At 42.3% G+C, this 22,780-nt stretch overlaps 1 protein-coding gene across 2 annotated transcripts in view; it reads left to right on the top strand.

The window, feature by feature from the left end:
* LOC126195135 (extracellular tyrosine-protein kinase PKDCC-like) overlaps positions 1-22,780 on the top strand; it is a 52,950-nt gene that overhangs the window by 4,969 nt on the left and 25,201 nt on the right. The window contains exon 5 of one of the 2 annotated variants that reach the window (XM_049933631.1): positions 10,380-10,556. The exons of the other annotated variant lie outside the window; for it this stretch is intronic. Coding sequence (XP_049789588.1) covers positions 10,380-10,556 — 177 coding nt within the window. The remainder of the gene's footprint in view (positions 1-10,379; positions 10,557-22,780) is intronic. 2 annotated transcript variants of the gene reach the window in all.

Below are 22,780 nucleotides of genomic sequence, written 5' to 3'. Positions count from 1 at the left end.
TTATTCAGTGTGGTGTGTGTACATCTGCATTTTGTCTCAATGAATGAGTGGCTGCTTTAATTCTGATGCTTCAGTTTTTCATAAAACACCTAATGTAGCATTCTCTTTCTGCAAGCATGTTGTCCACACGCAATGATTTGTATACTTTAACACCTTTCAAAATAAAATCACATAGGACATCAATGAAATAGGTTTCCTCAGAGCCCACATGTGTAGGTCTGCATGACAAAAGCCGCAAAGTTCTTGCAAAAATGGTAGTTCATAGTATTGCAGAGATTGCTGCCAAATAACACGTTTATCGGTATCACCAAAAAATGTGTGTGGGTATTTTGCTTCTGATCCATGGCAGGTACTTGAATTCTGCTTCACCCAATATTGTGTCCCTCCTTCCATACTTTCACATCACCGACCTGCCTAAAGTATGTTTGTCATGATTTACTTGCACCTTCTATCAGCATCTCTGCCAGCACTACTGCATTCATCTTTATTTCATTCTCTTTAAAATTAATGACCAAAACAGTAAGATGACACTGGTTCTTACAGAGGTATTTTCCACAATCACTTTTTGTGATATTATTTCCTGTCAGTTAGTTATTGTCGCACATTTTGTTAGTTTCATGACATTTTGCCACTGCAGTGACAAGTCTCTCTACTTTTGCCAGTACACATTTTTATTGCACTTTGTAAAATGTTTATTTTTCTTTGTCGGATAGTCCTTGGGGTGAATCCATTTAAATTCTATGCAAGTAAAAGGTCATAATATAGTCGCAGTCTCACTATCCTATGACAGAGTTTGCCTGCAGGAGCAAGTGTGGTTTGTTTGGATCAAATAATATTCCCTTTGTGTAGTTGTGTGGCATGGGATTGCTTGGTTTTCAAAAAGTAGGTAAATGATGTCCCATATTGTGGGAGTAACTTGATGCACCTTGTGAAGACTTATTGAATTATGAGAGACTTTGCCAATTTCAGTCATGAAAATTATGAAAGGTTAGTTAAACTTAGCAATATTGAGTACTTGAACAACCACTGATTTGTGTTCATGTTCATTTCTTCATAGTAGGAAGTGGTTTTCTTAGATTTGAGCAACATTATACAATTTTCTACCAACCCCACCAATGTACCCCATTGGAGGAATCAGTAAACTACTATTTTGTATGGGGTGAGCCTTCCATTAAAATCTGACTGTAAATATTGAGAACTGCTATACCGTTGTATTCTTTCCACTAGCTGTCAAAATAATTTAGAAAAAATGCCATTGTTGGAGATTATATATATATATATATATATATATATATATATATATATATATATATATATATATATATATATATATATATATATATATATATATATAAAAACAAAGATGATGTGACTTACCAAATGAAAGTGCTGGCAGGTCGACAGACACACAAACATACACACAAAATTCAAGCTTTCGCAACAAACTGTTGCTTCATCAGGAAAGAGGGAAGGAGAGGGAAAGACGAAAGGATGTGGGTTTTAAGGGAGAGGGTAAGGAGTCATTCCAATCCCGGGAGCGGAAAGACTTACCTTAGGGGGAAAAAAGGACGGGTATACACTCGCGCGCACACACACACATATCCATCCAAACATATACAGACACAAGCAGACATATTTAAAGACAGAGAGTTTGGGCAGAGATGTCAGTCGAGGCAGAAGTGCAGAGGCAAAGATGTTGAATGACAGGTGAGGTATGAGTGGCGGCAACTTGAAATTAGCGGAGATTGAGGCCTGGTGGATAACGGGAAGAGAGGATATATTGAAGAGCAAGTTCCCATCTCCGGAGTTCGGATAGGTTGGTGTTAGTGGGAAGTATCCAGATAACCCGGACGGTGTAACACTGTGCCAAGATGTGCTGGCCATGCAGCAAGGCATGTTTAGCCACAGGATGATCCTCATTACCAACAAACACTGTCTGCCTGTGTCCATTCATGCGAATGGACAGTTTGTTGCTGGTCATTCCCACATAGAATGCGTCACAGTGTAGGCAGGTCAGTTGGTAGATCACGTGGGTGCTTTCACACGTGGCTCTGCCTTTGATCGTGTACACCTTCCGGGTTACAGGACTGGAGTAGGTGGTGGTGGGAGGATGCATGGGACAGGTTTTACACCCGGTATATATATATATATATATATATAAAAAGATGATGTGACTTACCAAATGAAAGTCCTGGCAGGTCGACAGACACACAAACATACACACAAAATTCAAGCTTTCGCAACAAACTGTTGCCTCATCAGGAAAGAGGGAAGTAGAGGGAAAGACGAAAGGATGTGGGTTTTAAGGGAGAGGGTAAGGAGTCATTCCAATCCCGGGAGCGGAAAGACTTACCTTAGGGGGAAAAAAGGACGGGTATACACTCGCGCGCGCGCACACACACACACACATATCCATCCATAGAGGGAAACATTCCATGTAGGAAAAATATATCAAGTCTTTCCGCTCCCGGGATTGGAATGACTCCTTACCCTCTCCCTTAAAACCCACATCCTTTCGTCTTTCCCTCTCCTTCCCTCTTACCTGATGAGGCAACAGTTTGTTGCGAAAGCTTGAATTTTGTGTGTATGTTTGTGTTTGTTTGTGTGTCTGTCGACCTGCCAGCACTTTCATTTGGTAAGTCACATCAGCTTTATATATATATATAATCTCAAGAAGAAAAACATATTAACCTATAGCAAAATCCTTATTTTCCAAAAAGCCTTGTTTTTAAATCTCATAATTAGAGATGATAGGGGCATTATGACATTGGTGACTCTTACTCTAGAAAAGTATGCAATGGGATTTGCTGTGATTTATCTTCCATCCATAAACAATACGAAAACATTGTTTCTGACAATGTCTGAAGGAAGAGAAGTTGGTGATAATATTTCATCTGACTGGATATGAAATTTATTCACAGCTGTGGAGTCTGACATTAGCTGTATCAGGTATGCAAATATTGTGCTTTGGTGACACTGACTGGAGCTCGAACCCAGATTTCTTGCATGTAGCAGACGGTCGTCTTAACCACTACAGCTATCCGAGCATGTGTCCAGAGCCGAGACTTCACATAAAATTGCAAGCAATGGACTCATAGACAGTATGACATGCAAAAGTTTGTTTCGGTCCTGGAAGCGTGCTAGGAAAATTGAAGTGGTTAAGGCGAATGTATAAAATAAATTTTCGTGCCTGATCCAGCTTACGTCAGAAAGACTTTGCAACTATGAATAAATTTAATAAACTGAAAACTACTTTCAATGCAATGTAAATTTGTTACTGTCACTGCTGTGATAAACCATATACGTAAGACAAACAAAAACATATCCGTGAATTTCACATGGATTGGTGTGCGCTATGGCTTCTCTGAGACGTTCAAAAACCATTCTAATAAGTTACCCACATTTCATATGAAACAGTTTGTGATCTAAAGTCCACCAAATTAAAAACACCTATGACGTATTTTACTGAAAGCTCACTAAATTGTGTTAAATTATATATCTTCAAAGTGTTATAATGACTATGAATAATAAAGAAAAGATGGTCAATTTCTTATCAAGAATTGGCTGCAGCAGTGATTAATTTCTAAAATTTTAGCTGCCAGACCACACCTCTTCAACCGTAAAACAAAGAAGTTGGAAGAAGTGGACTGCTAGTGCGCTCTTTGGCATACGCTGTCAAACTATTGGAGCAAGTTTGTGAGAGTCTATGTTTATCTTTTAGTGTTGAGTCACAATCAACCTTTCTCTGCTTTGTAGGTGCTGAAAGAGGTGACTTCAAAAGACAAACGTCATTACTGGTTGGTCAAATGTAAAAGGTTCCCCCCCCCAGTTCCCTAGGACCAAATTGAGGAGCAAATCTCCAAGGTCGTGGAACATGTCAGTACATGAAATTACAACATACAAGTGATAACAGATAAAATAATATTTTATGAACCCAAAAAAGAAGACAAGCCATAAGTTTGTGTAAATGCAATCAACAATACAACATAGGAATTGGCTTAATTTTTCAAGGAACACCTTGACAGAATAGGAGTGACCAATGAGGAAACTGTTCAGTTACAATTTGAAAGTGCGTGGGTTACATGTAAGATTTTTTAATTCTTTTGGTAGCTTACTGAAAATGGATGTAGCAGCATACTGCACACAGGAGGTGCAATCCAAATGCAAATTGGATTTGTGCCTATGAGTGATTGCTGTGTGTGTGTGTGTGTGTGTGTGAGAGAGAGAGAGAGAGAGAGAGAGGGGGGGGGGGGGGGCTATGTCAGAATACCCAGACTAATGAACAGGGGTCGACAAGAGGTTCGCGAACTTACACCACTTATTGCCCAAACTGCCCATTTCTGAGCCAAAAATATCCTTTCAAAATGGGAAGAGTTAACCCAAAATATAATACCATATGACATAAGCGAATGAAAATATGCAATGTAGACTGCTTTTTATGTCGAACCATCTCTTACTTCAGATACTGTTAGAGTAGTAGAAATGGCAGCATTAAGGCTTTGAAGAAGATCTTGAACTTGGGCTTTCCACGACAGTTTACTATCTATCTGAACACCTAGAAATTTGAACTGTTCAGTTTGACTAATCATATGCCCATTCTGTGAAATTAAAACATCAGGATTTGTTGACTTGTGTGTTAAAAACTGTAAAAACTGAGTCTTACTGTGATTTAGCATTAGTTTATTTTCTACAAGCCACTATTTGAAACAGAGCCAGTGTTGCGCACAACATCCTTTAGTAACAAGCCAGTGTCATTGGGAAACAGAAATATTTTAGTGTGACCTGTAATACTAGAGGACATATCATTTATACAAATAAGGAACAGGAGTGACCCCAGTGCTGATCCCTGGGGCATTGCCCATTTGACATGTTCTCATGGACCTTACATTTTAGAGGTACTACGTAACATAATGTAGCTCTTGTGGATCGTGTAGCATGTATCAAGAAAGTGTGCTGGTGGAACACACTTTTACTTCATATAGCAATGAAATTTAAATGGCTGGACAGACTTTCATGGAACATAGCTAATAACCATTCCGATTAAACCAGCTTAAAGAGAGAGAACCTGCATTAAAATCAAACCTTTCGTTAGGGTTTGGGAGACATGTTGGTGCAGACTGATATCAGACTGAGATAGGGGTCAAATATATAACAGCCTCAGTTTTGCACTGGAAGTTGAAAATACTCCCCTGCTGGGAGTACCCCTCTACTGTATAAGTAATCCTGTATAAGTTGAGTGTCAACCTCTGTTTTAACAAGGGTGTGAGACAGGAAAAGAGCAAAAAGATCTTGACTGCCATGGGCAAAGGGATATGAGGGGAAAGGTATTGGCTAGAAAGGCTGCCAACTATTAAATACATATGCATCATGTGTGCAGCTGGTCAGCAGCTATGACATACATTATGACTCGGAAGAAACAAGATTTTGTGAAAGCATATTATATAGATGCTCATTTCGGACATTCCTTATGTTATGTATTTCTCATTGCCACACACACGAGAGACATCACCATGCTGCCAGATCGGAGGTTTCTGGCAGTCATAAACACGACAGTCAACATGGAGGTTACTGTTATGTGCGGAATGAAGCTCAACTAATCTTGTGTATACTGCTCTCTCTCTCTCTCTCTCTCTCTCTCTCTCTCTCTCTCTCACACACACACACACACACACACACACACACACACACACACACACACACACACACAAACAAGTGCCTTATGCCCATGCCTATCGTATCACATTGGTTACCTATTGTCACATACTAGTGCCATCTCAGTGGCAAATTATAGTTACATTGCAGTGTAATATGTATATATTATTTTAAACATCTGGTGCCAAGTTGTCCCTGGAAGGTGCCAGAACCATTTCAGCCAAACTTTAGCTTTGTGCTGCAGCTTTGCCTTGTTTACATAAAAGAATTTTTTGGAGAGGCGCAACAGATGACATCTCCCCTCTGTCTCTTACAGTCTGTCAAACCTGACAAGGTTCTGTGTGTATTTCCATAACAAGCAACACAGTCCAAGAAAGAACCGTGATTGGCTTATTGGCAGCCCATTTTTTTAGGCTCTTTAGAACATCAATCACAAAGTTATTTTTAACACTCTGCTACTTGTACTCATGAAGGTGTCATCCACAACACAAAATGGTGTATTGAATGTATATATGAATGATTTTAGAAATGTTTTATTTAAATCTAAATGTAATACAGAAATGCAGTAATGTATATACTAGGTGATAAATATTTTGGCAGTTCATAAACAGCTCGAGTACCTATCTGGAAGCAGCCAACTTGTCGTTCTCTCTGTGAACACCTCCAAGGATACTATCAAACCTCAGATATCTCAAGTATGACCTGAATCAGTTTTCACTCATGAGTTAGTAATATGATTCAATTCCATTGCCCTTTGAGCTATCCCATAACTTTGATAAACTCTTTCTAGAACGTTTCAGATATCCTCATAGACATACAAACCAATGGAAGCTCTGACGTCCATAACATAAATTACTTTAGAATTCCTTCCCCTTGAAAAATTACCATGAACTTCATTGACATAATTATTAGTACATGTTGCCATAAGCTGTACTATATTTTTCCTCGGTTTAGCTTGTCCATATTTGTAAAATGTAAACTTTCATAGCCGGAATTGTCACAGTTAATAAAACATCCCTGGCTGTCATGCTGTGGTCGAAGGGATATCACTTTAAAACGTGACGTTTCATCCCCATCTGCAGAGGAAAATTTCAAGGGAGATCGTAGCTTTGTTGAATGTCCAATTCTCACCCTGGCTTGCTACTGACTACAGCAAAATTCCACTTCCACTAGCTTCCGCACCTTGGCATGACTTCACATGTTTTGAATACGCGAGAGCATCTGGCCGTTGTCGACTGCCGTTGTCGACTGCCGTTGTCGACTGCCGTTGTCGACTGCCGTTGTCGACTGCCGTTGTCGACTGCCGTTGTCGACTGCCGTTGTCGACTGCCGTTGTCGACTGCCGTTGTCGACTGCCGTTGTCGACTGCCGTTGTCGACTGCCGTTGTCGACTGCCGTTGTCGACTGCCGTTGTCGACTGCCGTTGTCGACTGCCGTTGTCGACTGCCGTTGTCGACTGCCGTTGTCGACTGCCGTTGTCGACTGCCGTTGTCGACTGCCGTTGTCGACTGCCGTTGTCGACTGCCGTTGTCGACTGCCGTTGTCGACTGCCGTTGTCGACTGCCGTTGTCGACTGCCGTTGTCGACTGCCGTTGTCGACTGCCGTTGTCGACTGCCGTTGTCGACTGCCGTTGTCGACTGTTACTATCACCCCATGGTGGAAGACTGATAAACATCATCTTCAGCACTGGAATCCAAATTTCATTTAATTTCACACTCTCCTTCTTCCCATTGAAATTCTGTGTTTCACAGTCTCTATGGCCCCTCTGTATAGCCTCTTGGTATCCATTTGTGGCTGCCACGGTCAAAATCAATGTGGTGGTCTCCTGGCTGTAAAGCATGTTCCACAACTGCTGATCTGTCAATCTCCCCTCTTCTGCAATTGTCCTTGTGTTCTTTGAGTCATTTTTACAGTATTTTGTAGTAGCCATATACATCTCCCCACAGCTACATGGAATCCTATAAATTTCAGCGGTTGGTGAGCATCCTTGGCCGATTTTAATAGATCTTGTATCTTCCATGTGGGTCTGTAAATTACTGTGATGTTCCACTTCCTCAAGATTTTTCCAATGCAGTCAGTCACGTCCTTAATGAATGGCAGGAAAAGTTTTCATTTCACCAGCACTTGAGCATCACTAAGATGGTGGTCTTAACGCCCTTTTCACCTCAGTGAACAAATAACTATTAACGAGCAATGCGGTGGTGAGATGTTTCAATTCTGCATCAAGCAGCTCTGATTCACAGATTTTCCTTGCTCTAGCCACCAACGTTTTAATGATGCCTCACTTTTGTTGTGAGTGATGGTTTGAATCCCGGTGTAGGTAGCGGTCTGCGTGCATGAGTTTCTGGTAAACTGTGTGGCCCAAGCTACTGTCTTCTTTCTTGAAAACTAGTACATCAAGAAAATTTAATCTTCCATCTGTCTCCTCCTCCTCCTCCTCGATAAACTAAATCTTTGGATTGATCCTGTTCAAATGCTTGTGAAAATGATCCAGTTCCTCCCTGCCGTGCCACCACTAGACAGATGTGTCAGCCAATCAAGAGAACCAAATATTCAGTTTCTTGTTCTCAGTTCCCAATGCCTGCTCCTCGAATTTTTCCATAAAGAAATTTGCTATAACTGGGTTTAAGGAGCTCCCCATAGCAACACCATCCGTCTGTTCATAGAACCTTTCATTCCGTTTGAAATATGTGGTTGTGAGGCAATATTTAAACAGTTCTGCAACATCGGGAGGGAAAATCCGATTCAGCTGTTGCAACACTTCATTAAGTGGAACCATAGCGAACAGCAACACCACATCAAAATTAACTAATATGTCCTCTGGCTGTACCACAATGCCATTTAATTTACTGATAAAATGTGCTGAATTCTTGATATACTAATCCAATTGGCCCACATACGGTTGTAATAATTTGTAATAAAGTTGTCAAGAACTTGGAAATCGAATAGGTGGACGAACCAACGGTATTCACTATAGGCCTTAGAGGAACATTTCTTTGTACACCTTTGGCAGTTCATAAGGTCTTGGTACTAGTGCAACTGAATTGAACAGACTTTCCTGAATGCACGGGCCGACAGAGGACTTCCTTATCAACTGCGTAACAGTTCTTAATCTTTGAGGTCTTTACTTAGTTTCCTTTATGTTTGTGGATCTAATAAGTAGTTGTTAGTCTTACTATAATAGTCAGTCACATTCAAAACAACTGGTGCATTTCCCTTGTCAGTGGGGAGAATGCGTTCAGGTATTTTAAGGCATTCCTCTCACCCACAGTTAAATTAATTTTTGGAGGCTTTGTGCGAGAGAATACTCTTACAGCTTCTATATGGATTTCTTCAGCCGTAACTTTGTCCACACTATGAATGCCTGCTTCTGCACTGGTTGTTATTTCTTCCACGGGCACAACTCGTGGGCAGATGTCAAAATTTCCACCTTTGGCAAGCTCAAATCTCTTGTTGTCAGATAACTTACAACCTAATAAGAGCATTCATCATTTAGATGCTTCCTGTGCCTTTATAAATTTATCCGTACGTTTGTTACCTGACAACATAGTGATGCTCAAGCACCGTTGAAATCAAAAGTTTTCCTGTCATTCATTAAGGACGTGTCTGAGCATATAGGAAAAATCTTGAGAAAGCTAAACATTGCTGTAATTTACAAACCCACATAGAAGATAAAAGATCGCCTAAAACTGGCCAAGGATGCTCCCCAACCACTCTGGAATTTATAGGATTCCTCGTAGTTGTGGGAAGGTGTATATAGATACTACAAAAAGAACTGTCAAAAAATGCCTCAAAGAGCACAAGGGCAATTGCCGAAGAGGAGAAATTGACAAACCAGCTGTTGCGGAACATGCTTTACAGTCAGGAGATCACCACATTAATTTTGACCATACTCAAGTAGTGGCAGGCACAGATGGATTCCACGAAAGACTGTACAGAGAGGCCATAGAGATAGTGGGCCAGGGTGTGAATCAGACATTCAACAAAGCTATGATCCCCCTTGAAAATGTGCTCCGCAGGTGGGATCAAAAGTCAGGTTTTAGAGTGAAATCCCTTCGACCACGATGTAATAGCCCAGAATATTTTTTTAATTATTCCATCTTTTCTTAAAAGCAACACAACCTCTTGAATTACTTCTTCCTATAATTCATATTCATAATTTTCTGGCTCTTCTTCCTCTGATCCTGAATCATGACCACTTTCATGTACACAATCGTGGATCTGTCTGTCTGTCAATATCACTGTCAGGATCACCACCACTCAACTCGTGGAACCATTCCAGCCATACATCAGGAGCTCTGTTATACTATGCCCTGTGGTGGTCTCTCTCTCTCCTTTTTTTTAAAAAAAAATCCCACATAGTAAAAGTTTAGAGAATATTTACTTTCGTATGTGAGCATTCTGGGTAAAAAGAAAATTAACTGTAATTAGTTTCAATATGCTTAAAATTACACACATGAAATTTAGAGTGAATCTAGGAAAATGGTGAAGTAACAATCAGTTTGTTTCAGATAGTAGCAGTAGTGCTCGCGCAGATGACAGGCATTCTCCAAGCAATAATAATGTTTCATAAACAATGCAGCACTGCTTAATTGAAAGACAGTGATGGCTCAAGCTAACAGATGAGTGTCATCTGCGCAAGCAATGGAGAGTTACTTAGGATCTAATACATAGTAGTCTTCCACTCGTTTTACTATATAAGATTGTGTGTGTGTATGCTTAACAGGATTCGAGAAACTGAGAGATAGGGACCTACCTGGGGAATTTGATTACCACTGCCACCATTCATCGTCCTCTGTTGTTTGTATAAAGTCAGTTATGAATGAGATCGAAGCTGCAGAGATTTGTGCCAAGGATGCTGGTTGCCGAGCAGTTGTGATCGGACATGAGTACACGTGGACAGGTATGAAAAGAACACAGTTCATTCATTGAAAATGCCTCTTCATGAAATTATCACCAAATTGTGTTTTTTTTTTTTATTTTTATTTTTTTTATATCTGTGGAGTATTGTGCTTACACTAACAATTTAATTGTTAAAGGCTGAAAGTAGTTGAGAAACAAAAGCGAATTTGCTTAAGTGAAAAAAAATGCCTTCTTACTAATGCTGTAATTCATATTAGCAACAAACATAACATCTTAATTGTTGCATTAAAAGGTATCTATCTTACCTCATAAGTATTTTTTGCTCTAGTGTGCACTAACTTTGTTACACACACACACACACACACACACACACACACACACACTGATGACTGCAGCCTCTGGCAGCTGAAGCCACACTGCAAGCCAGCAGCAGAGCATGATGGGTATGGCAACTGGGAGGGGGTAAGGAGGAGGCTGGGGAGCACGCAAGGACAATGTGGAGAGAGGGTAGGGCAACTAGGTGCAGTCGGGAGGAGAGAAGTAAAAAAACTGGATGCGTTGCTGGAATGGGAATAGGGAAGGGGTTGGATGGGTGAGAAAAATGATTAACAAAGTTTGGGGCTTGGTGGGTTATGGGAATGTAGGATGTATTGCAGAGAGAGTTCCCACCTGTGCAGTTCAGAAGAGCTGATGTTGGTGGAAAGGATCCATATGGCATAGGCTGTGAAGAGCAGTCATTTATACGAAGGATGTCGTTTTGGGCAGCATACTAAGCAAAGGGTGGTCCATTTGTTGCTTGGCCACAGTTTGTGGGTGGTCATGCCCACATAGAATTTGGCACGGTGGTTGCAACTTAACTTGTAGATTACGTGACTGGTTTCACAGATGGTCCTCCCTGTGATGGAGTAGGTGATGTTTGTGACTGGAATAATTGGTGGGGGGGAGGGGGGATGTATGGGACAGGACATTTCTCATTTCAGAGCACGACGAGAGGCAGTCAGAAGCCTGGTGAAGAATGTAATGCAGTTCCTCCAGTCCTGGGTGGTACTGTGGGAGACTGGAAAGCTAAGCATGGGAGATTTGTTTCTGTACAAGGTTTGGAGGAGAATTATGGTATGCAAAAGCCTCAGTGAGACTCAGTATATTTCGAGAAGGACTGCTCATCTGCATCTACATCTACACGGTTACTCTGCAGTTCACACTTAAGTGTCTGGCAGAGGGTTCATCGAACCATTTTCATACTACTTCTCTACCATTCCACTCTCAAATGGCGCGTGGGAAAAAGGAACACCTAAATCTTTCTGTTTGAGCTCTGATTTCTCTTATTTTATTATGACGATCATTTCTCGCTATGTAGTTGGGTGTCAACAAAATATTTTCACATTCGGAAGAGAAAGTTGGTGATCGAAATTTCATAAATAGGTCTCGCTGCAAAGAAAACCACCTTTGTTTCAGTGACTGCCACACCAACTTGCATATCATATCAGTGACAATCTCACCCCTATTGCATGATAACACGAAACTAGCTGCCTTTCCTTGCACTCTTTCGATGTCCTTTGTCAATCCTACCTGGTAAGGATCCCATACCACGCAGCAATATTCCAGCAGAGGATGGACAAGTGTAATGTAGGCTGTCTCTTCAGTGGATATGTCGCATCTTCTTAGTATTCCGCCAACAAAGTGCAGTCTTTGTTCCGCCTTCTCTACAATATTACCTATGTGGTCTTTCCAATTTACGTTGCTTGTAATTGTAATTCCTAGGTATTTAGTCGAATTGACAGCCCTTAGATGTGTGCAATTTATCATATACCCTAAATTTATCGGATTTCTTTTAGTACCCATGTAGATGACCTCGCACTTTTCTTTGTTTGGTGCCAATTGCCACTTTTCGTACCATATAGAAATTCTCTCTAGATCATTTTGTAATTGGAATTGATCATCTGATGATGATTCTACTAGACGGTAAATTACAGCGTCATTTGCAAACAACCTAAGGAGGCTGCTCAGATTATCACGTAGATCATGCATGTAAATCAGTAACAGCAGAGCGCCTATGACACTACCTTGTGGAACGTTGGCTATCAGTTCTGTTCTACTCGATGATTTACCGTCTATCACTATGAACTGTGACCTCTCTGAGAGGAAATTTCGAATCCAGTCACACAACTGAGATGATACTCCACATGCACGCAATTTGATTAATAGTCGCTTGTGCGGAATGGTATCAAAAGCCTTCTGGACATCTAGGAATATGGAATCGATCTGAGATCCCTTGTCGACAGCACTCATTACTCATGGGACTAAAGAGAATGATATTTTCTGAATCCGTTTTGGTTATGTATCAATAAGTCATTTTCTTCAAGGTGATCCATAATGTTAGAGTACAGTATATGCTTAAAAATCCTACTGCAAATTGAGGTCAGTGATATGGGTCTGTAATTCAGTGGGTTACTCTTATTTCCTTTCTTGAATATTGGCGTGACCTGTGCTACTTTCCAGTCTTTAGGAATAGACCTTTCGTCAAGTGAGCGGTTGTATATGATTGCTAAGAAAGGTGATATTGTGTCTGCATACTCTGAAAGGAACCTGATTGTATACCATCTGAACTGTGAGTCTTGCCTTTCTTAAGTGATTTGAGTTGTTTTGCAACACCTAAGATATCTACTTTTATGTCATACATGCTAACTGCTGTTCTTGTTTTGAATTCTGGAATATTTACTTCTTCTTTCGTGAAGGAGTTACGGAAAACTGTATTTAGTAACTCCGCTTTAGTGGCACAGTCATCACTGCAGATGCAACAACCACAGGTGGCTAGACTGTGTGGAAGGGACTTCTAGTGTGGAATGAGTGGCACCTGTTGGAGTGGAGGTATTGCATGTGGTTAGTAGGTTTGATATGGACAGAGGTACTGATGTAGCCATCTTTGAGGTGGAGATCAACATCTAGGTAGGTGGTTTGTTGGGTTGAGTAGGACCAGGTGAAGCAAATTGGGGAGAAGCTGTTGAGGTTCTGGAGTAATGTGGAGAGGGTTTCCTTACCCTCAATCCAGATCGCAAAATCTATACAGGGTGGTGCACTGATCGTGACCGGGCCAAATATCTCACGAAATAAGCGTCAAACGAAAAAACTACAAAGAACGAAACTTGTCTAGCTTGAAGGGGGAAACCAGATGGTGCTACGGTTGGCCCGCTAGATGGCGCTGCCATAGGTCAAACGGATATCAACTGCGTTTTTTTAAATAGGAACCCCCATTTTTATTACATATTTGCTTAGTGCATAAAGAAATATGAATGTTTTAGTTGGACCACTTTTTTCGCTTTGTGATAGATGGCGCTGTAATAGTCACAAACATATGGCTCACAATTTTAGACGAACAGTTGGTAATAGGTTGTATGTTTCAACATTTTATTTCAGTTGTTCCAATGTGATACATGTACCTTTGTGAACTTATCATCTCTGAGAACGCATGCTGTTACAGCGTGATTACCTGTAAATGCCACGTTAATGCAATAAATGCTCAAAATGATGTCAGTCAACCTCAATGCATTTGGCAGTACGTGTAACGACATTCCTCTCAACAGTGAGTAGTTCGCCTTCCATAATGTTCGCACATGCATTGACAATGCGCTGACGCATGTTGTCAGGGGTTGTTGGTGGATCACGATAGCAAATATCCTTCAACTTTCCCCACAGAAAGAAACCCGGGGACTTCAGATCCGGTGAACGTGCGGGCCATGGTATGGTGCTTCGACGACCAATCCACCTGTAATGAAATATGCTATTCAATACCGCTTCAACTGCACGTGAGCTATGTGCCAGACATCCATCATGTTGGAAGTACATTTCCATTCTGTCATGCAGTGAAACATCTTGCATTAACATCGGTAGAACATTACGTAGAAAATCAGCATACATTGCGTCATTTAGATTGCCATCAATAAAATGGGGGCCAATTATCCTTCCTCCCATAATGCCGCACCATAAATTAACCCGCCAAGATCACTGATGTTCCACTTTTCGTAGCCATCGTGGATTTTCCGTTGCCCAATAGTGCATATTATGCCAGTTTACGTTACCACTGTTGGTGAATGACGCTTCGTCGCTAAATAGAATGCGTTCAAAAAATTTGTCATTGTCCCGTAATTTCTCTTGTGCCCAGTGGCAGAACTGTAAACGACGTTCAAAGTTGTCGCCATGCAATTCCTGGTGCATAGAAATATGGTACGGGTGCAATCGATGTTTATGCAGCATTCTCAACACCAACGTTTTTGAGATTCCCGATTCTCGCGCAGTTAGTCTGCTACTGATGTGTGGATTAGCCGCGACAGTAGCTAAAACACCTACTTGGGCATCATCATTTGTTGCAGGTCGTGGTTGACGTTTCACATGTGGCTGAACATTTCTTGTTTCCTTAAATAACGTAACTATCCGGCGAACGATCCAGATACTTGGATGATGTCGTCCAGGATACCGAGCAGCATACATAGCACACACCTGTTGGGCATTTTGATCACAATAGCTGTACATCAACATGACATTGACCTTTTCCGCAATTGATAAATTGGTCCATTTTAACACAGGTAATGTATCATGAAGCAAATACCGTCCACACTGGCGGAATGTTATGTGATACCATGTACTTATACATGTGTGACTATTACAGCGCCATCTATCACAAAGCGAAAAAAGTGGTCCAACTAAAACATTCATATTTCTTTACGTACTACACGAATATGTAATAAAAAATAGGGGTTCCTATTTAGAAAAACGGAGTTGATATCTGTTTAACCTATGGCAGCGCCATGTAGCGGGCCAACCATAGCGCCATCTGGTATCCCCCTTCAAGCTAGACGAGTTTCGTTCTTTGTAGTTTTTTTTCATTTGATGCTTATTTCGTGAGATATTTGGCCCGGTCACTCTCAATGGACCACCCTGTGTGTATGCTGTGACTTACCAAACGAGAAAGTGCTGGTAGATGGACACAGTGCTGGTTGATAGACACAATAAAAAACACACAAATTTAAAGCTTTCACAACCCAAGGTTGCTTCATCAGGAAAGAGGGAAGGAGAGGGAAAGACGAAAGGATGTGGGTTTTAAGGGAGAGGGTAAGGAGTCATTCCAATCCTGGGAGCGGATTGGTAAGTCACAGCATCTTTGTTTTTTAATATATTTTTCCCACGTGGAATGTTTCCCTCAATTATATTCATATCATTAATTTGAACCCAACAATTACGTTTGTTATTGTCACTGTTGCATTTCGGGATCTTTTCTGTCATCTTACTTTCTCTTTTTGTTTGTGCAAGTTGTTTCACTTTGTATTCAACTTCCCTTTTTACCGTAATGTACCAAACAATTTATCCTGCCTATATATACTCAATCATACGTAACTTACTTCCAAACCATAACCAAAAAATTTTTTACCGCTTTCAACACTACCACTGCTATAAAATATACCTTTCCCAGTTCACAAACATTTCTCATGAATACTATTTCACAGCTTCAGTTCCTTTCCCTCATTTTCATAATCTGCCACCACATAACCAGTCCTTTTAATACATTTTCACGCAGTTTTTTCGAAATTTTCCCGAATTTCTCCACCCTTTAACATGTTTTGGAGGCAACACAACTACCTAACCTTTGTCCATATCGTTGTTTACCAACCTAAGTTCACCACAGGATCAACATAGCTCAGCTTAAACCAACACTTTTCGACTTTTTTCACACCAGAACCCCAGTTGCTTTTTAGTTCACCTTTATCTCTCCCCATATATTTTTATTTTCATTTTAGCCTCATGTTACACTTTCCACCTCCTAATACCATGTCACCCACACAACATCCCCGCAACGACCCCATTAAGTTTTATTTACATTCCCTCCGCAAACATGCCTTCGCCCTAGCCAGATTACGCTCCCATATTTTATTTACTCAGACTTGTCTGACATTTGGCATTACCCCCAAAGGCCTCACACTTAAAGTTCCCATCTCTGGCTGTAACCCTTCTTTCCATCAGTCCCTATACCAGTTCCAAACCAAACAATCCATAGCCCCCACCCGCCTAATCCTTCTCCTACACATCAACTCAGCCAATGAACACACCCGTCAACTCCTATCCCTAGTCAAAGTCCTCAATCTTTCCTCTCCCACATCAACACCGGCTGTTCAGAGCATCCTCCTACAGGCCAACCGCAAAGTAGAACAGCATGCCACACTCCACCTCAAAAAACTATCCAATCTCCTGGTTTCCCACCTCCGGAAAGGCAACTCACTCACCCTCCGCAACCTTTCCAACAAACCTCAACCTCCTCTCATTGCACACAGACCCAGTCTCTCCCATCTACTCAATCTCCCACTTCCAGCTCCACTCCCCCCAAAACCTCAAAATTCTAGTCAACACAATCTGGAACCACAACACCCAATTCAGTAGTTAACCTTTCCTCCAAACCTCTGTCCTATCCAAAGGCCTCACCTTCAGTCCCACTCCCAGATTCAACCAAACAGCCTTCGTCAAAGATTTACTGTCCTACACTCATAGTCTCTGCTGGAAATATCTCTTTGCCACGAAGAAAAATAATCCTAATCCTACTCCTAATGATCCAACTCCCCAAGACACTATCCAAATTGAACCCTGCCTGGAACAGTTCTGTCCTCCATCACAGCGGGACCAACCTCCTCTTCCTCAAAATCACCCTCTCCAAACCTTTCAGAAATTTCTCACTTCCAGCCTTGCCTCTCAATCTTTCTTGAAAAACCTTAATCCTACTCCCAACATCACCACAGCTGAAGCCCAGGCTATCCGTGATCTGAAGGCTGACCAATCCATCGTCATTCTTCTGGCTGACAAGGATTCCACGACCGTGGTACTTGATCGTCGGGAGTATGTGGCTGAGGGACTGCGTCAGCTTTCAGACAATGCATACAAAGTTTGCCAAGGTAATCCCATTCCTGATGTCCAGGCGGAGCTTCAAGGAATCCTCAGAACCTTAGGCCCCCTACAAAACCTTTCACCTGACTCCACAACCTCCTGACCCCACAGACACCCCACACCCCTACCTTCTACCTACTTCCTAAAATTCACAAACCCAAACATCCCGGCCGCCCCAATGTAGCTGGTTACCAAGCCCCCACAGAATGTCTCTCTGCCTATGTACATCAACACCTTCAACCCATTACATGCAGTCTCCCATCCTTCATCAAAGACACCAACCACTTTCTCGAATGCCTGGAATCCTTACCCAATCTGTTACCCCCAGAAACCATCCTTGTAACCATTGATGCCACTTCCTTATACACAGATATCCCACATGTCCAGGGCCTCGCTGTGATGGAGCACTTCCTTCACCCCAATCACCTGCCACCCTACCTAAAACCTTTTTCCTCATTACCTTAGCCAACTTCATCCTAACTCACAACTTCTTCACTTTTGAAGGCCAGACATACCAACAATTAAAGGGAACAGCCATGGGTACCAGGATGGCCCCCTCGTACGCCAACCTATTTATGGGTTGCTTAGAGGAAGCCTTCTTGGTTACCCAGGCCTGCCAACCCAAAGTTTGGTACAGATTTATTGATGACATCTTCATGATCTGGACTCACAGTGAAGAAGAACTCCAGAATTTCCTCTCCAACCTCAACTCCTTTGGTTCCATCAGATTCACCTGGTCCTACTCCAAATCCCATGCCACTTTCCTCGACGTTGACCTCCATCTGTCCAATGGCCAGCTTCACACATCCGTCCACATCAAACCCACCAACAACCAACAGTACCTCCATTATGACAGCTGCCACCCATTCCATATCAAACGGTCCCTTCCCTACAGCTTAGGTCTTCGTGGCAATCGAATCTGCTCCAGTCCTGAATCCCTGAACCATTACACCAACAACCTGAAAACAGCTTTCGCATCCCGCAACTACTCTCCCAACTTGGTACAGAAGCAAATAACCAGAGCCACTTCCTCATCCCCTCAAACCCAGAACCTCCCACAGATGAACCCCAAAAGTGGCCCACTTGTGACAGGATACTTTCCGGGACTGGATCAGACTCTGAATGTGGCTCTCCAGCAGAGATACGACTTCCACAAATCCTGCCCTGAAATGAGATCCATCCTTCATGAAATCCTCCCCACTCCACCAAAAGTGTCTTTCTGCCGTCTACCTAACCTTCGTAACCTCTTGGTTCATCCCTATGAAATCCCCAAACCACCTTCCCTACCCTCTGGCTCCTACCCTTGTAACCGCCCCCGCTGTAAAACCTGTCCCATGCACCCTCCCACCACCACCACCTACTCCAGTCCTGTAACCCGGAAGGTGTATACAATCAAAGGCAGAGCCAAGTGTGAAAGCACCCACGTGATTTACCAGCTGACATGCCTACCCTGTGAAGCCTTCTGTGTGGGAATGACCAGCAACAAAATGTCCATTCGCATGAATGGACACAGGCAGACAGTGTTTGTTGGTAATGAGGATCACCATGTGGCTAAACATGCCTTGGTGCATGGTCAGTACATTTTGGCACAGTGTTACACCGTCCGGGTTATCTGGATACTTCCCACTGACACCAACCTATCAGAACTCCGGAGATGGGAACTTGCCCTTCAATATATCCTCTCTTCCCGTTACCCACCAGGCCTCAACTTCCGATAATTTCAAGTTGCCGCCCCTTCGTACATCACTTGTCATTCAACAATATCTTTGCCTCTGTACTTCTGCCTCGATTGACATCTCTGCCCAACCTCTTTGCCTTTACACATGTCTGTCTGTGTATGTGCAGATGGATGTGTGTGTTTGTGCGAGTGTATATCTGTCCTTTTTTCCCCCTAAAGTAAGTCTTTCCACTCCCGTGATTGGAATGACTCCCTTACCCTCTCCCTTAAAACCCACATCCTTTTGTCTTTCCCTCTCCTTCCCTCTTTCCTGATGAAGCAACCTTGGGTTGCGAAAGCTTAAATTTGTGTGTGTGTTTTTTATTGTGTCTATCTACCAGCGCTTTCTCGTTTGGTAAGTCACAGCATCTTTGTGTTTTATATATTTTTTTCCCAGGTGGATGTATATACCAGAGCCAGTGGTTCCTTCTTCTGGTGGAAGAGTTGAAGGGGAAGGGAGAGGAGTAAAGGAAAAGGACTGGAGAGGTTTAGGAAAAGGGGTACAATTTAGAAGTCACCCAGAACCCTGGGTCAGGGGTGACATGCCAGATGGGATGAGAAGGAAAGACTGATTGTTGGGGACTGCACTGGATGAGATTTTAAAACCCAAGAGCTTAAAGGTGGAAGACAAGGTAATATACTAGAGAGAGATAACTAATAAAACGTTGTGCACAAGTTAAAAACAGTGAAGAGCTAAGTGCATCGTATGTAACAGAGGTGGGATGGCGGATCGCGAAAAATAGACAAGTCAGAAAACTGAAATGGAGTGAAGAAAGGAGTACTTACTGTGAATAAATGCCGAGACAGAAGGAATTAACATAAATTAAGGCCAGATAGGTGGCGAGAACAAAGGACATGCTGTAATGTTAGTTCACACCTGTGGATTTCTGAGAAATTGGTGTCTGGAGGAAGAACCCAGATGGCGCACGTAGTGAAATAGGCATGTTGTACAGAATGTTCTGCAACAGAATATTGTGTGTTGCCTGTATATACCCTCTGCCTGCGCCCATTCAACCTGAATGATATCTGGGTGGTAGTCACACCAGTGTAAAAGGCTGAACAATGTTCACATAACAGCTGGTATATGACATCTCATTTCACAGGTGGCTATCTCTCTCTCTTTGATATGTTTTTCCAGTTACAGAACTAGAATAGGTGGTGGTAGGAGTGTGCATAGGGCTAGTCATGCACTGGAGATGATCACAGTGTAGTTATAGGGTAGGGAGATGGGTGCAGAAGGAACATAGGGTCTGACAAGGATATTGTGGAGATTGGGAGGGTGATGAGAAGCTATTCTAGGTGTAGTGGATAATCTGACAGAATGGATCTCATTCAGGGTATAATTTTAGGAATTCATGGCCATATTGAAATAGTCTTCAAGGCCAGGATAATACTGAGTGACAATTGGTGTGCTTCGAAGTTTTTTTTTTTTTTTTTTTGAAGGGATTAACAGTACCACTAATGGATGTGGTGGTCCGGGAAATCTGTTTTTGAACTATGCTGTTGGGAGAACAATGTCCAGTGAAGGCTGAAGTGAGAGTGGTGGTGTACTGCTGTAAAGAGTCTGCATGCAAACAACTGTTTTTGCCTTAAGCGCCAAGGCTGTATGGGAGGGAATGTTTGACATGGAAAGGATGGCAACTGTCAAAATGTAAGTACTTTTGTCTGTTAGTGGGCTTGATGTGGACAGAAATGTGTAGCTGGCCTTAGATGAGAATGAGGTCAACATCAAGGAAAGTGACATGGTATTCAGAAATATGAAATTTCATTGGGAGAAGGTATTTAGATATTCCAGGAACTTTAGCAAGTCAGCCTCATCATGTGTCCATACAGTAAAGATATCATCAATGTGTCTAAACCAAAACAGGGTCTGAAGGCTTATGGATCCCAGGAAAGCTCCCTCCAAGAGATCCATGAAGAGGTTGGCATAGGAAGGAGCCATCGTGGTTCCCATGGCCGTACTCCTGATCTGTTTGTACTTCTGCCCCTGAAAGATGAAGTTATTGTTGGTAAGAATAAAGTTGATTAAGGTGATCAAGAAAGATGTCATAGGTTGGACAGACCATGTACATGGGGGATGTTGTTATAAAGGGAAGTAGCATCAGTGTTGATAAGCAAGGTGTGTGGTGAGAGTGGGACGGCCACAGATTTCAGGCAATCTAGGAAATGGTTGGTATCTTTGGTATAGGAGGGAAGCCTTTGTACTATGGGTTGCAGGTGTTGATCAGCTAAGGCAGATATACATTTGTGGGCACTTTGAAGCCAGCAGCTATAGGATGGCCAGGATGAGTGGGTTTGTGGATCTTAGGAAGAAAGTAAAGGGTGGGGGTGCGTGGCTTGGGTGGGGTAAGAAGTTCCATAGATTGAGATTAAGTCCTTGTGAGGGACCTTAAGTTTTCAGGAGGGATTGCAGGTCAGTTTGAATCATAAAGATGGGATCTAGATGGCAGATGCTGTATGTAGGTGTCAGACAGCTGTCATAGACCTTCACTAACGTACTCCTGTTAGTCGAGTACCTCAGTGGTCAATCCTTTGTCTGGTGGGAGGATAATAATGGAGTCGTCAACTTTTATGGAAAAGTGGAGCCTGGAATTCTGCAGAGGACAGGTTAGTCATGTTGTAGGGACCTGAGGAGAAGCTGTGAATCAATGCCGGACATGAGTAGTTCTTGGAAGGCTTGTAAGGGATAATTCTGAGTAGTAGTGGTGGTGGATCAAGTTGGGATCATGGCTGGAACTGTTAAAGGCAGGGATCAATGCTATGTTCGTTTATTGGAAAGGTTTTGGGATTGGGTTGCAAAGTGATATTTACAATTGACATTATGTGTGAAGTACAGTAAGTCATTCACCAAAGCAGCATGGTTAAATGCAGGTTTAGTGCTGAAAGTGAGATCCTTGCATAACAGATATTTCAGGAGTGGAGAGCACTTTGAACGAGACTTGTTCTTGTTATTATGAGTTATTACAGGTCTGAGAGGCTGTGGGTTGTTAAGGAGGTTGGCCAAGCTCAGTTTGTAGGAGAGGAGCAGTGGTTGATGGTGAGGCTGTTTGGGGAGCTGCAGAGAGACAGGAAGGAAACCACCATTGTTGAGGTAGTTGAGGGGAAGGTGGGATATGTTTTTGAAGTGAAGTCTGGCATGTTGTTATAGTCTGCAGTTGGCTTGGTGGATGATACCATCCAAGGAAACATGAGGAACAGTTATCTGCAGGATTTTGTGGGAGTAGAGAAGACTGGTGTAGTGGAAACTGGCAGACGAGGCATATATATGTTGCAGATTAGTTGAATAAGTGCATGGGAGTTCTGTATTTAAACTGTAAAAGAGGCTCGTGTAGAGTAGAACTACATTCAGAAACAGGGACTTTCAATATTAGGCCTTTGGGAGTAACTGCAAGGCTTGCCCTATGCACCATCCTACCACCAGGCGCTTTGTGATCAACCTGTTTACCTGAAACTGATTCAGAGAAGCCCTTGCAATCATCAGAATCCTCAAAGGAGAGTAAAGACAAGAAAAAATCCTCCAAGGAGGATTTTCCAGTGGCCCCCAAACTACCAGATCCTGCCTGTTTAACTCCTGTGGCCGAGGCAAGATTCTGGCAGCCCCTGAGGCCCCAGTGGGCACCACA

Source organism: Schistocerca nitens, chromosome 7, assembly GCF_023898315.1.
Source record: "Schistocerca nitens isolate TAMUIC-IGC-003100 chromosome 7, iqSchNite1.1, whole genome shotgun sequence".
In the NCBI taxonomy this organism is placed as follows: Eukaryota; Metazoa; Arthropoda; class Insecta; order Orthoptera; family Acrididae; genus Schistocerca; species Schistocerca nitens.
This window is presented reverse-complemented; position numbering and strand designations above follow the sequence as displayed.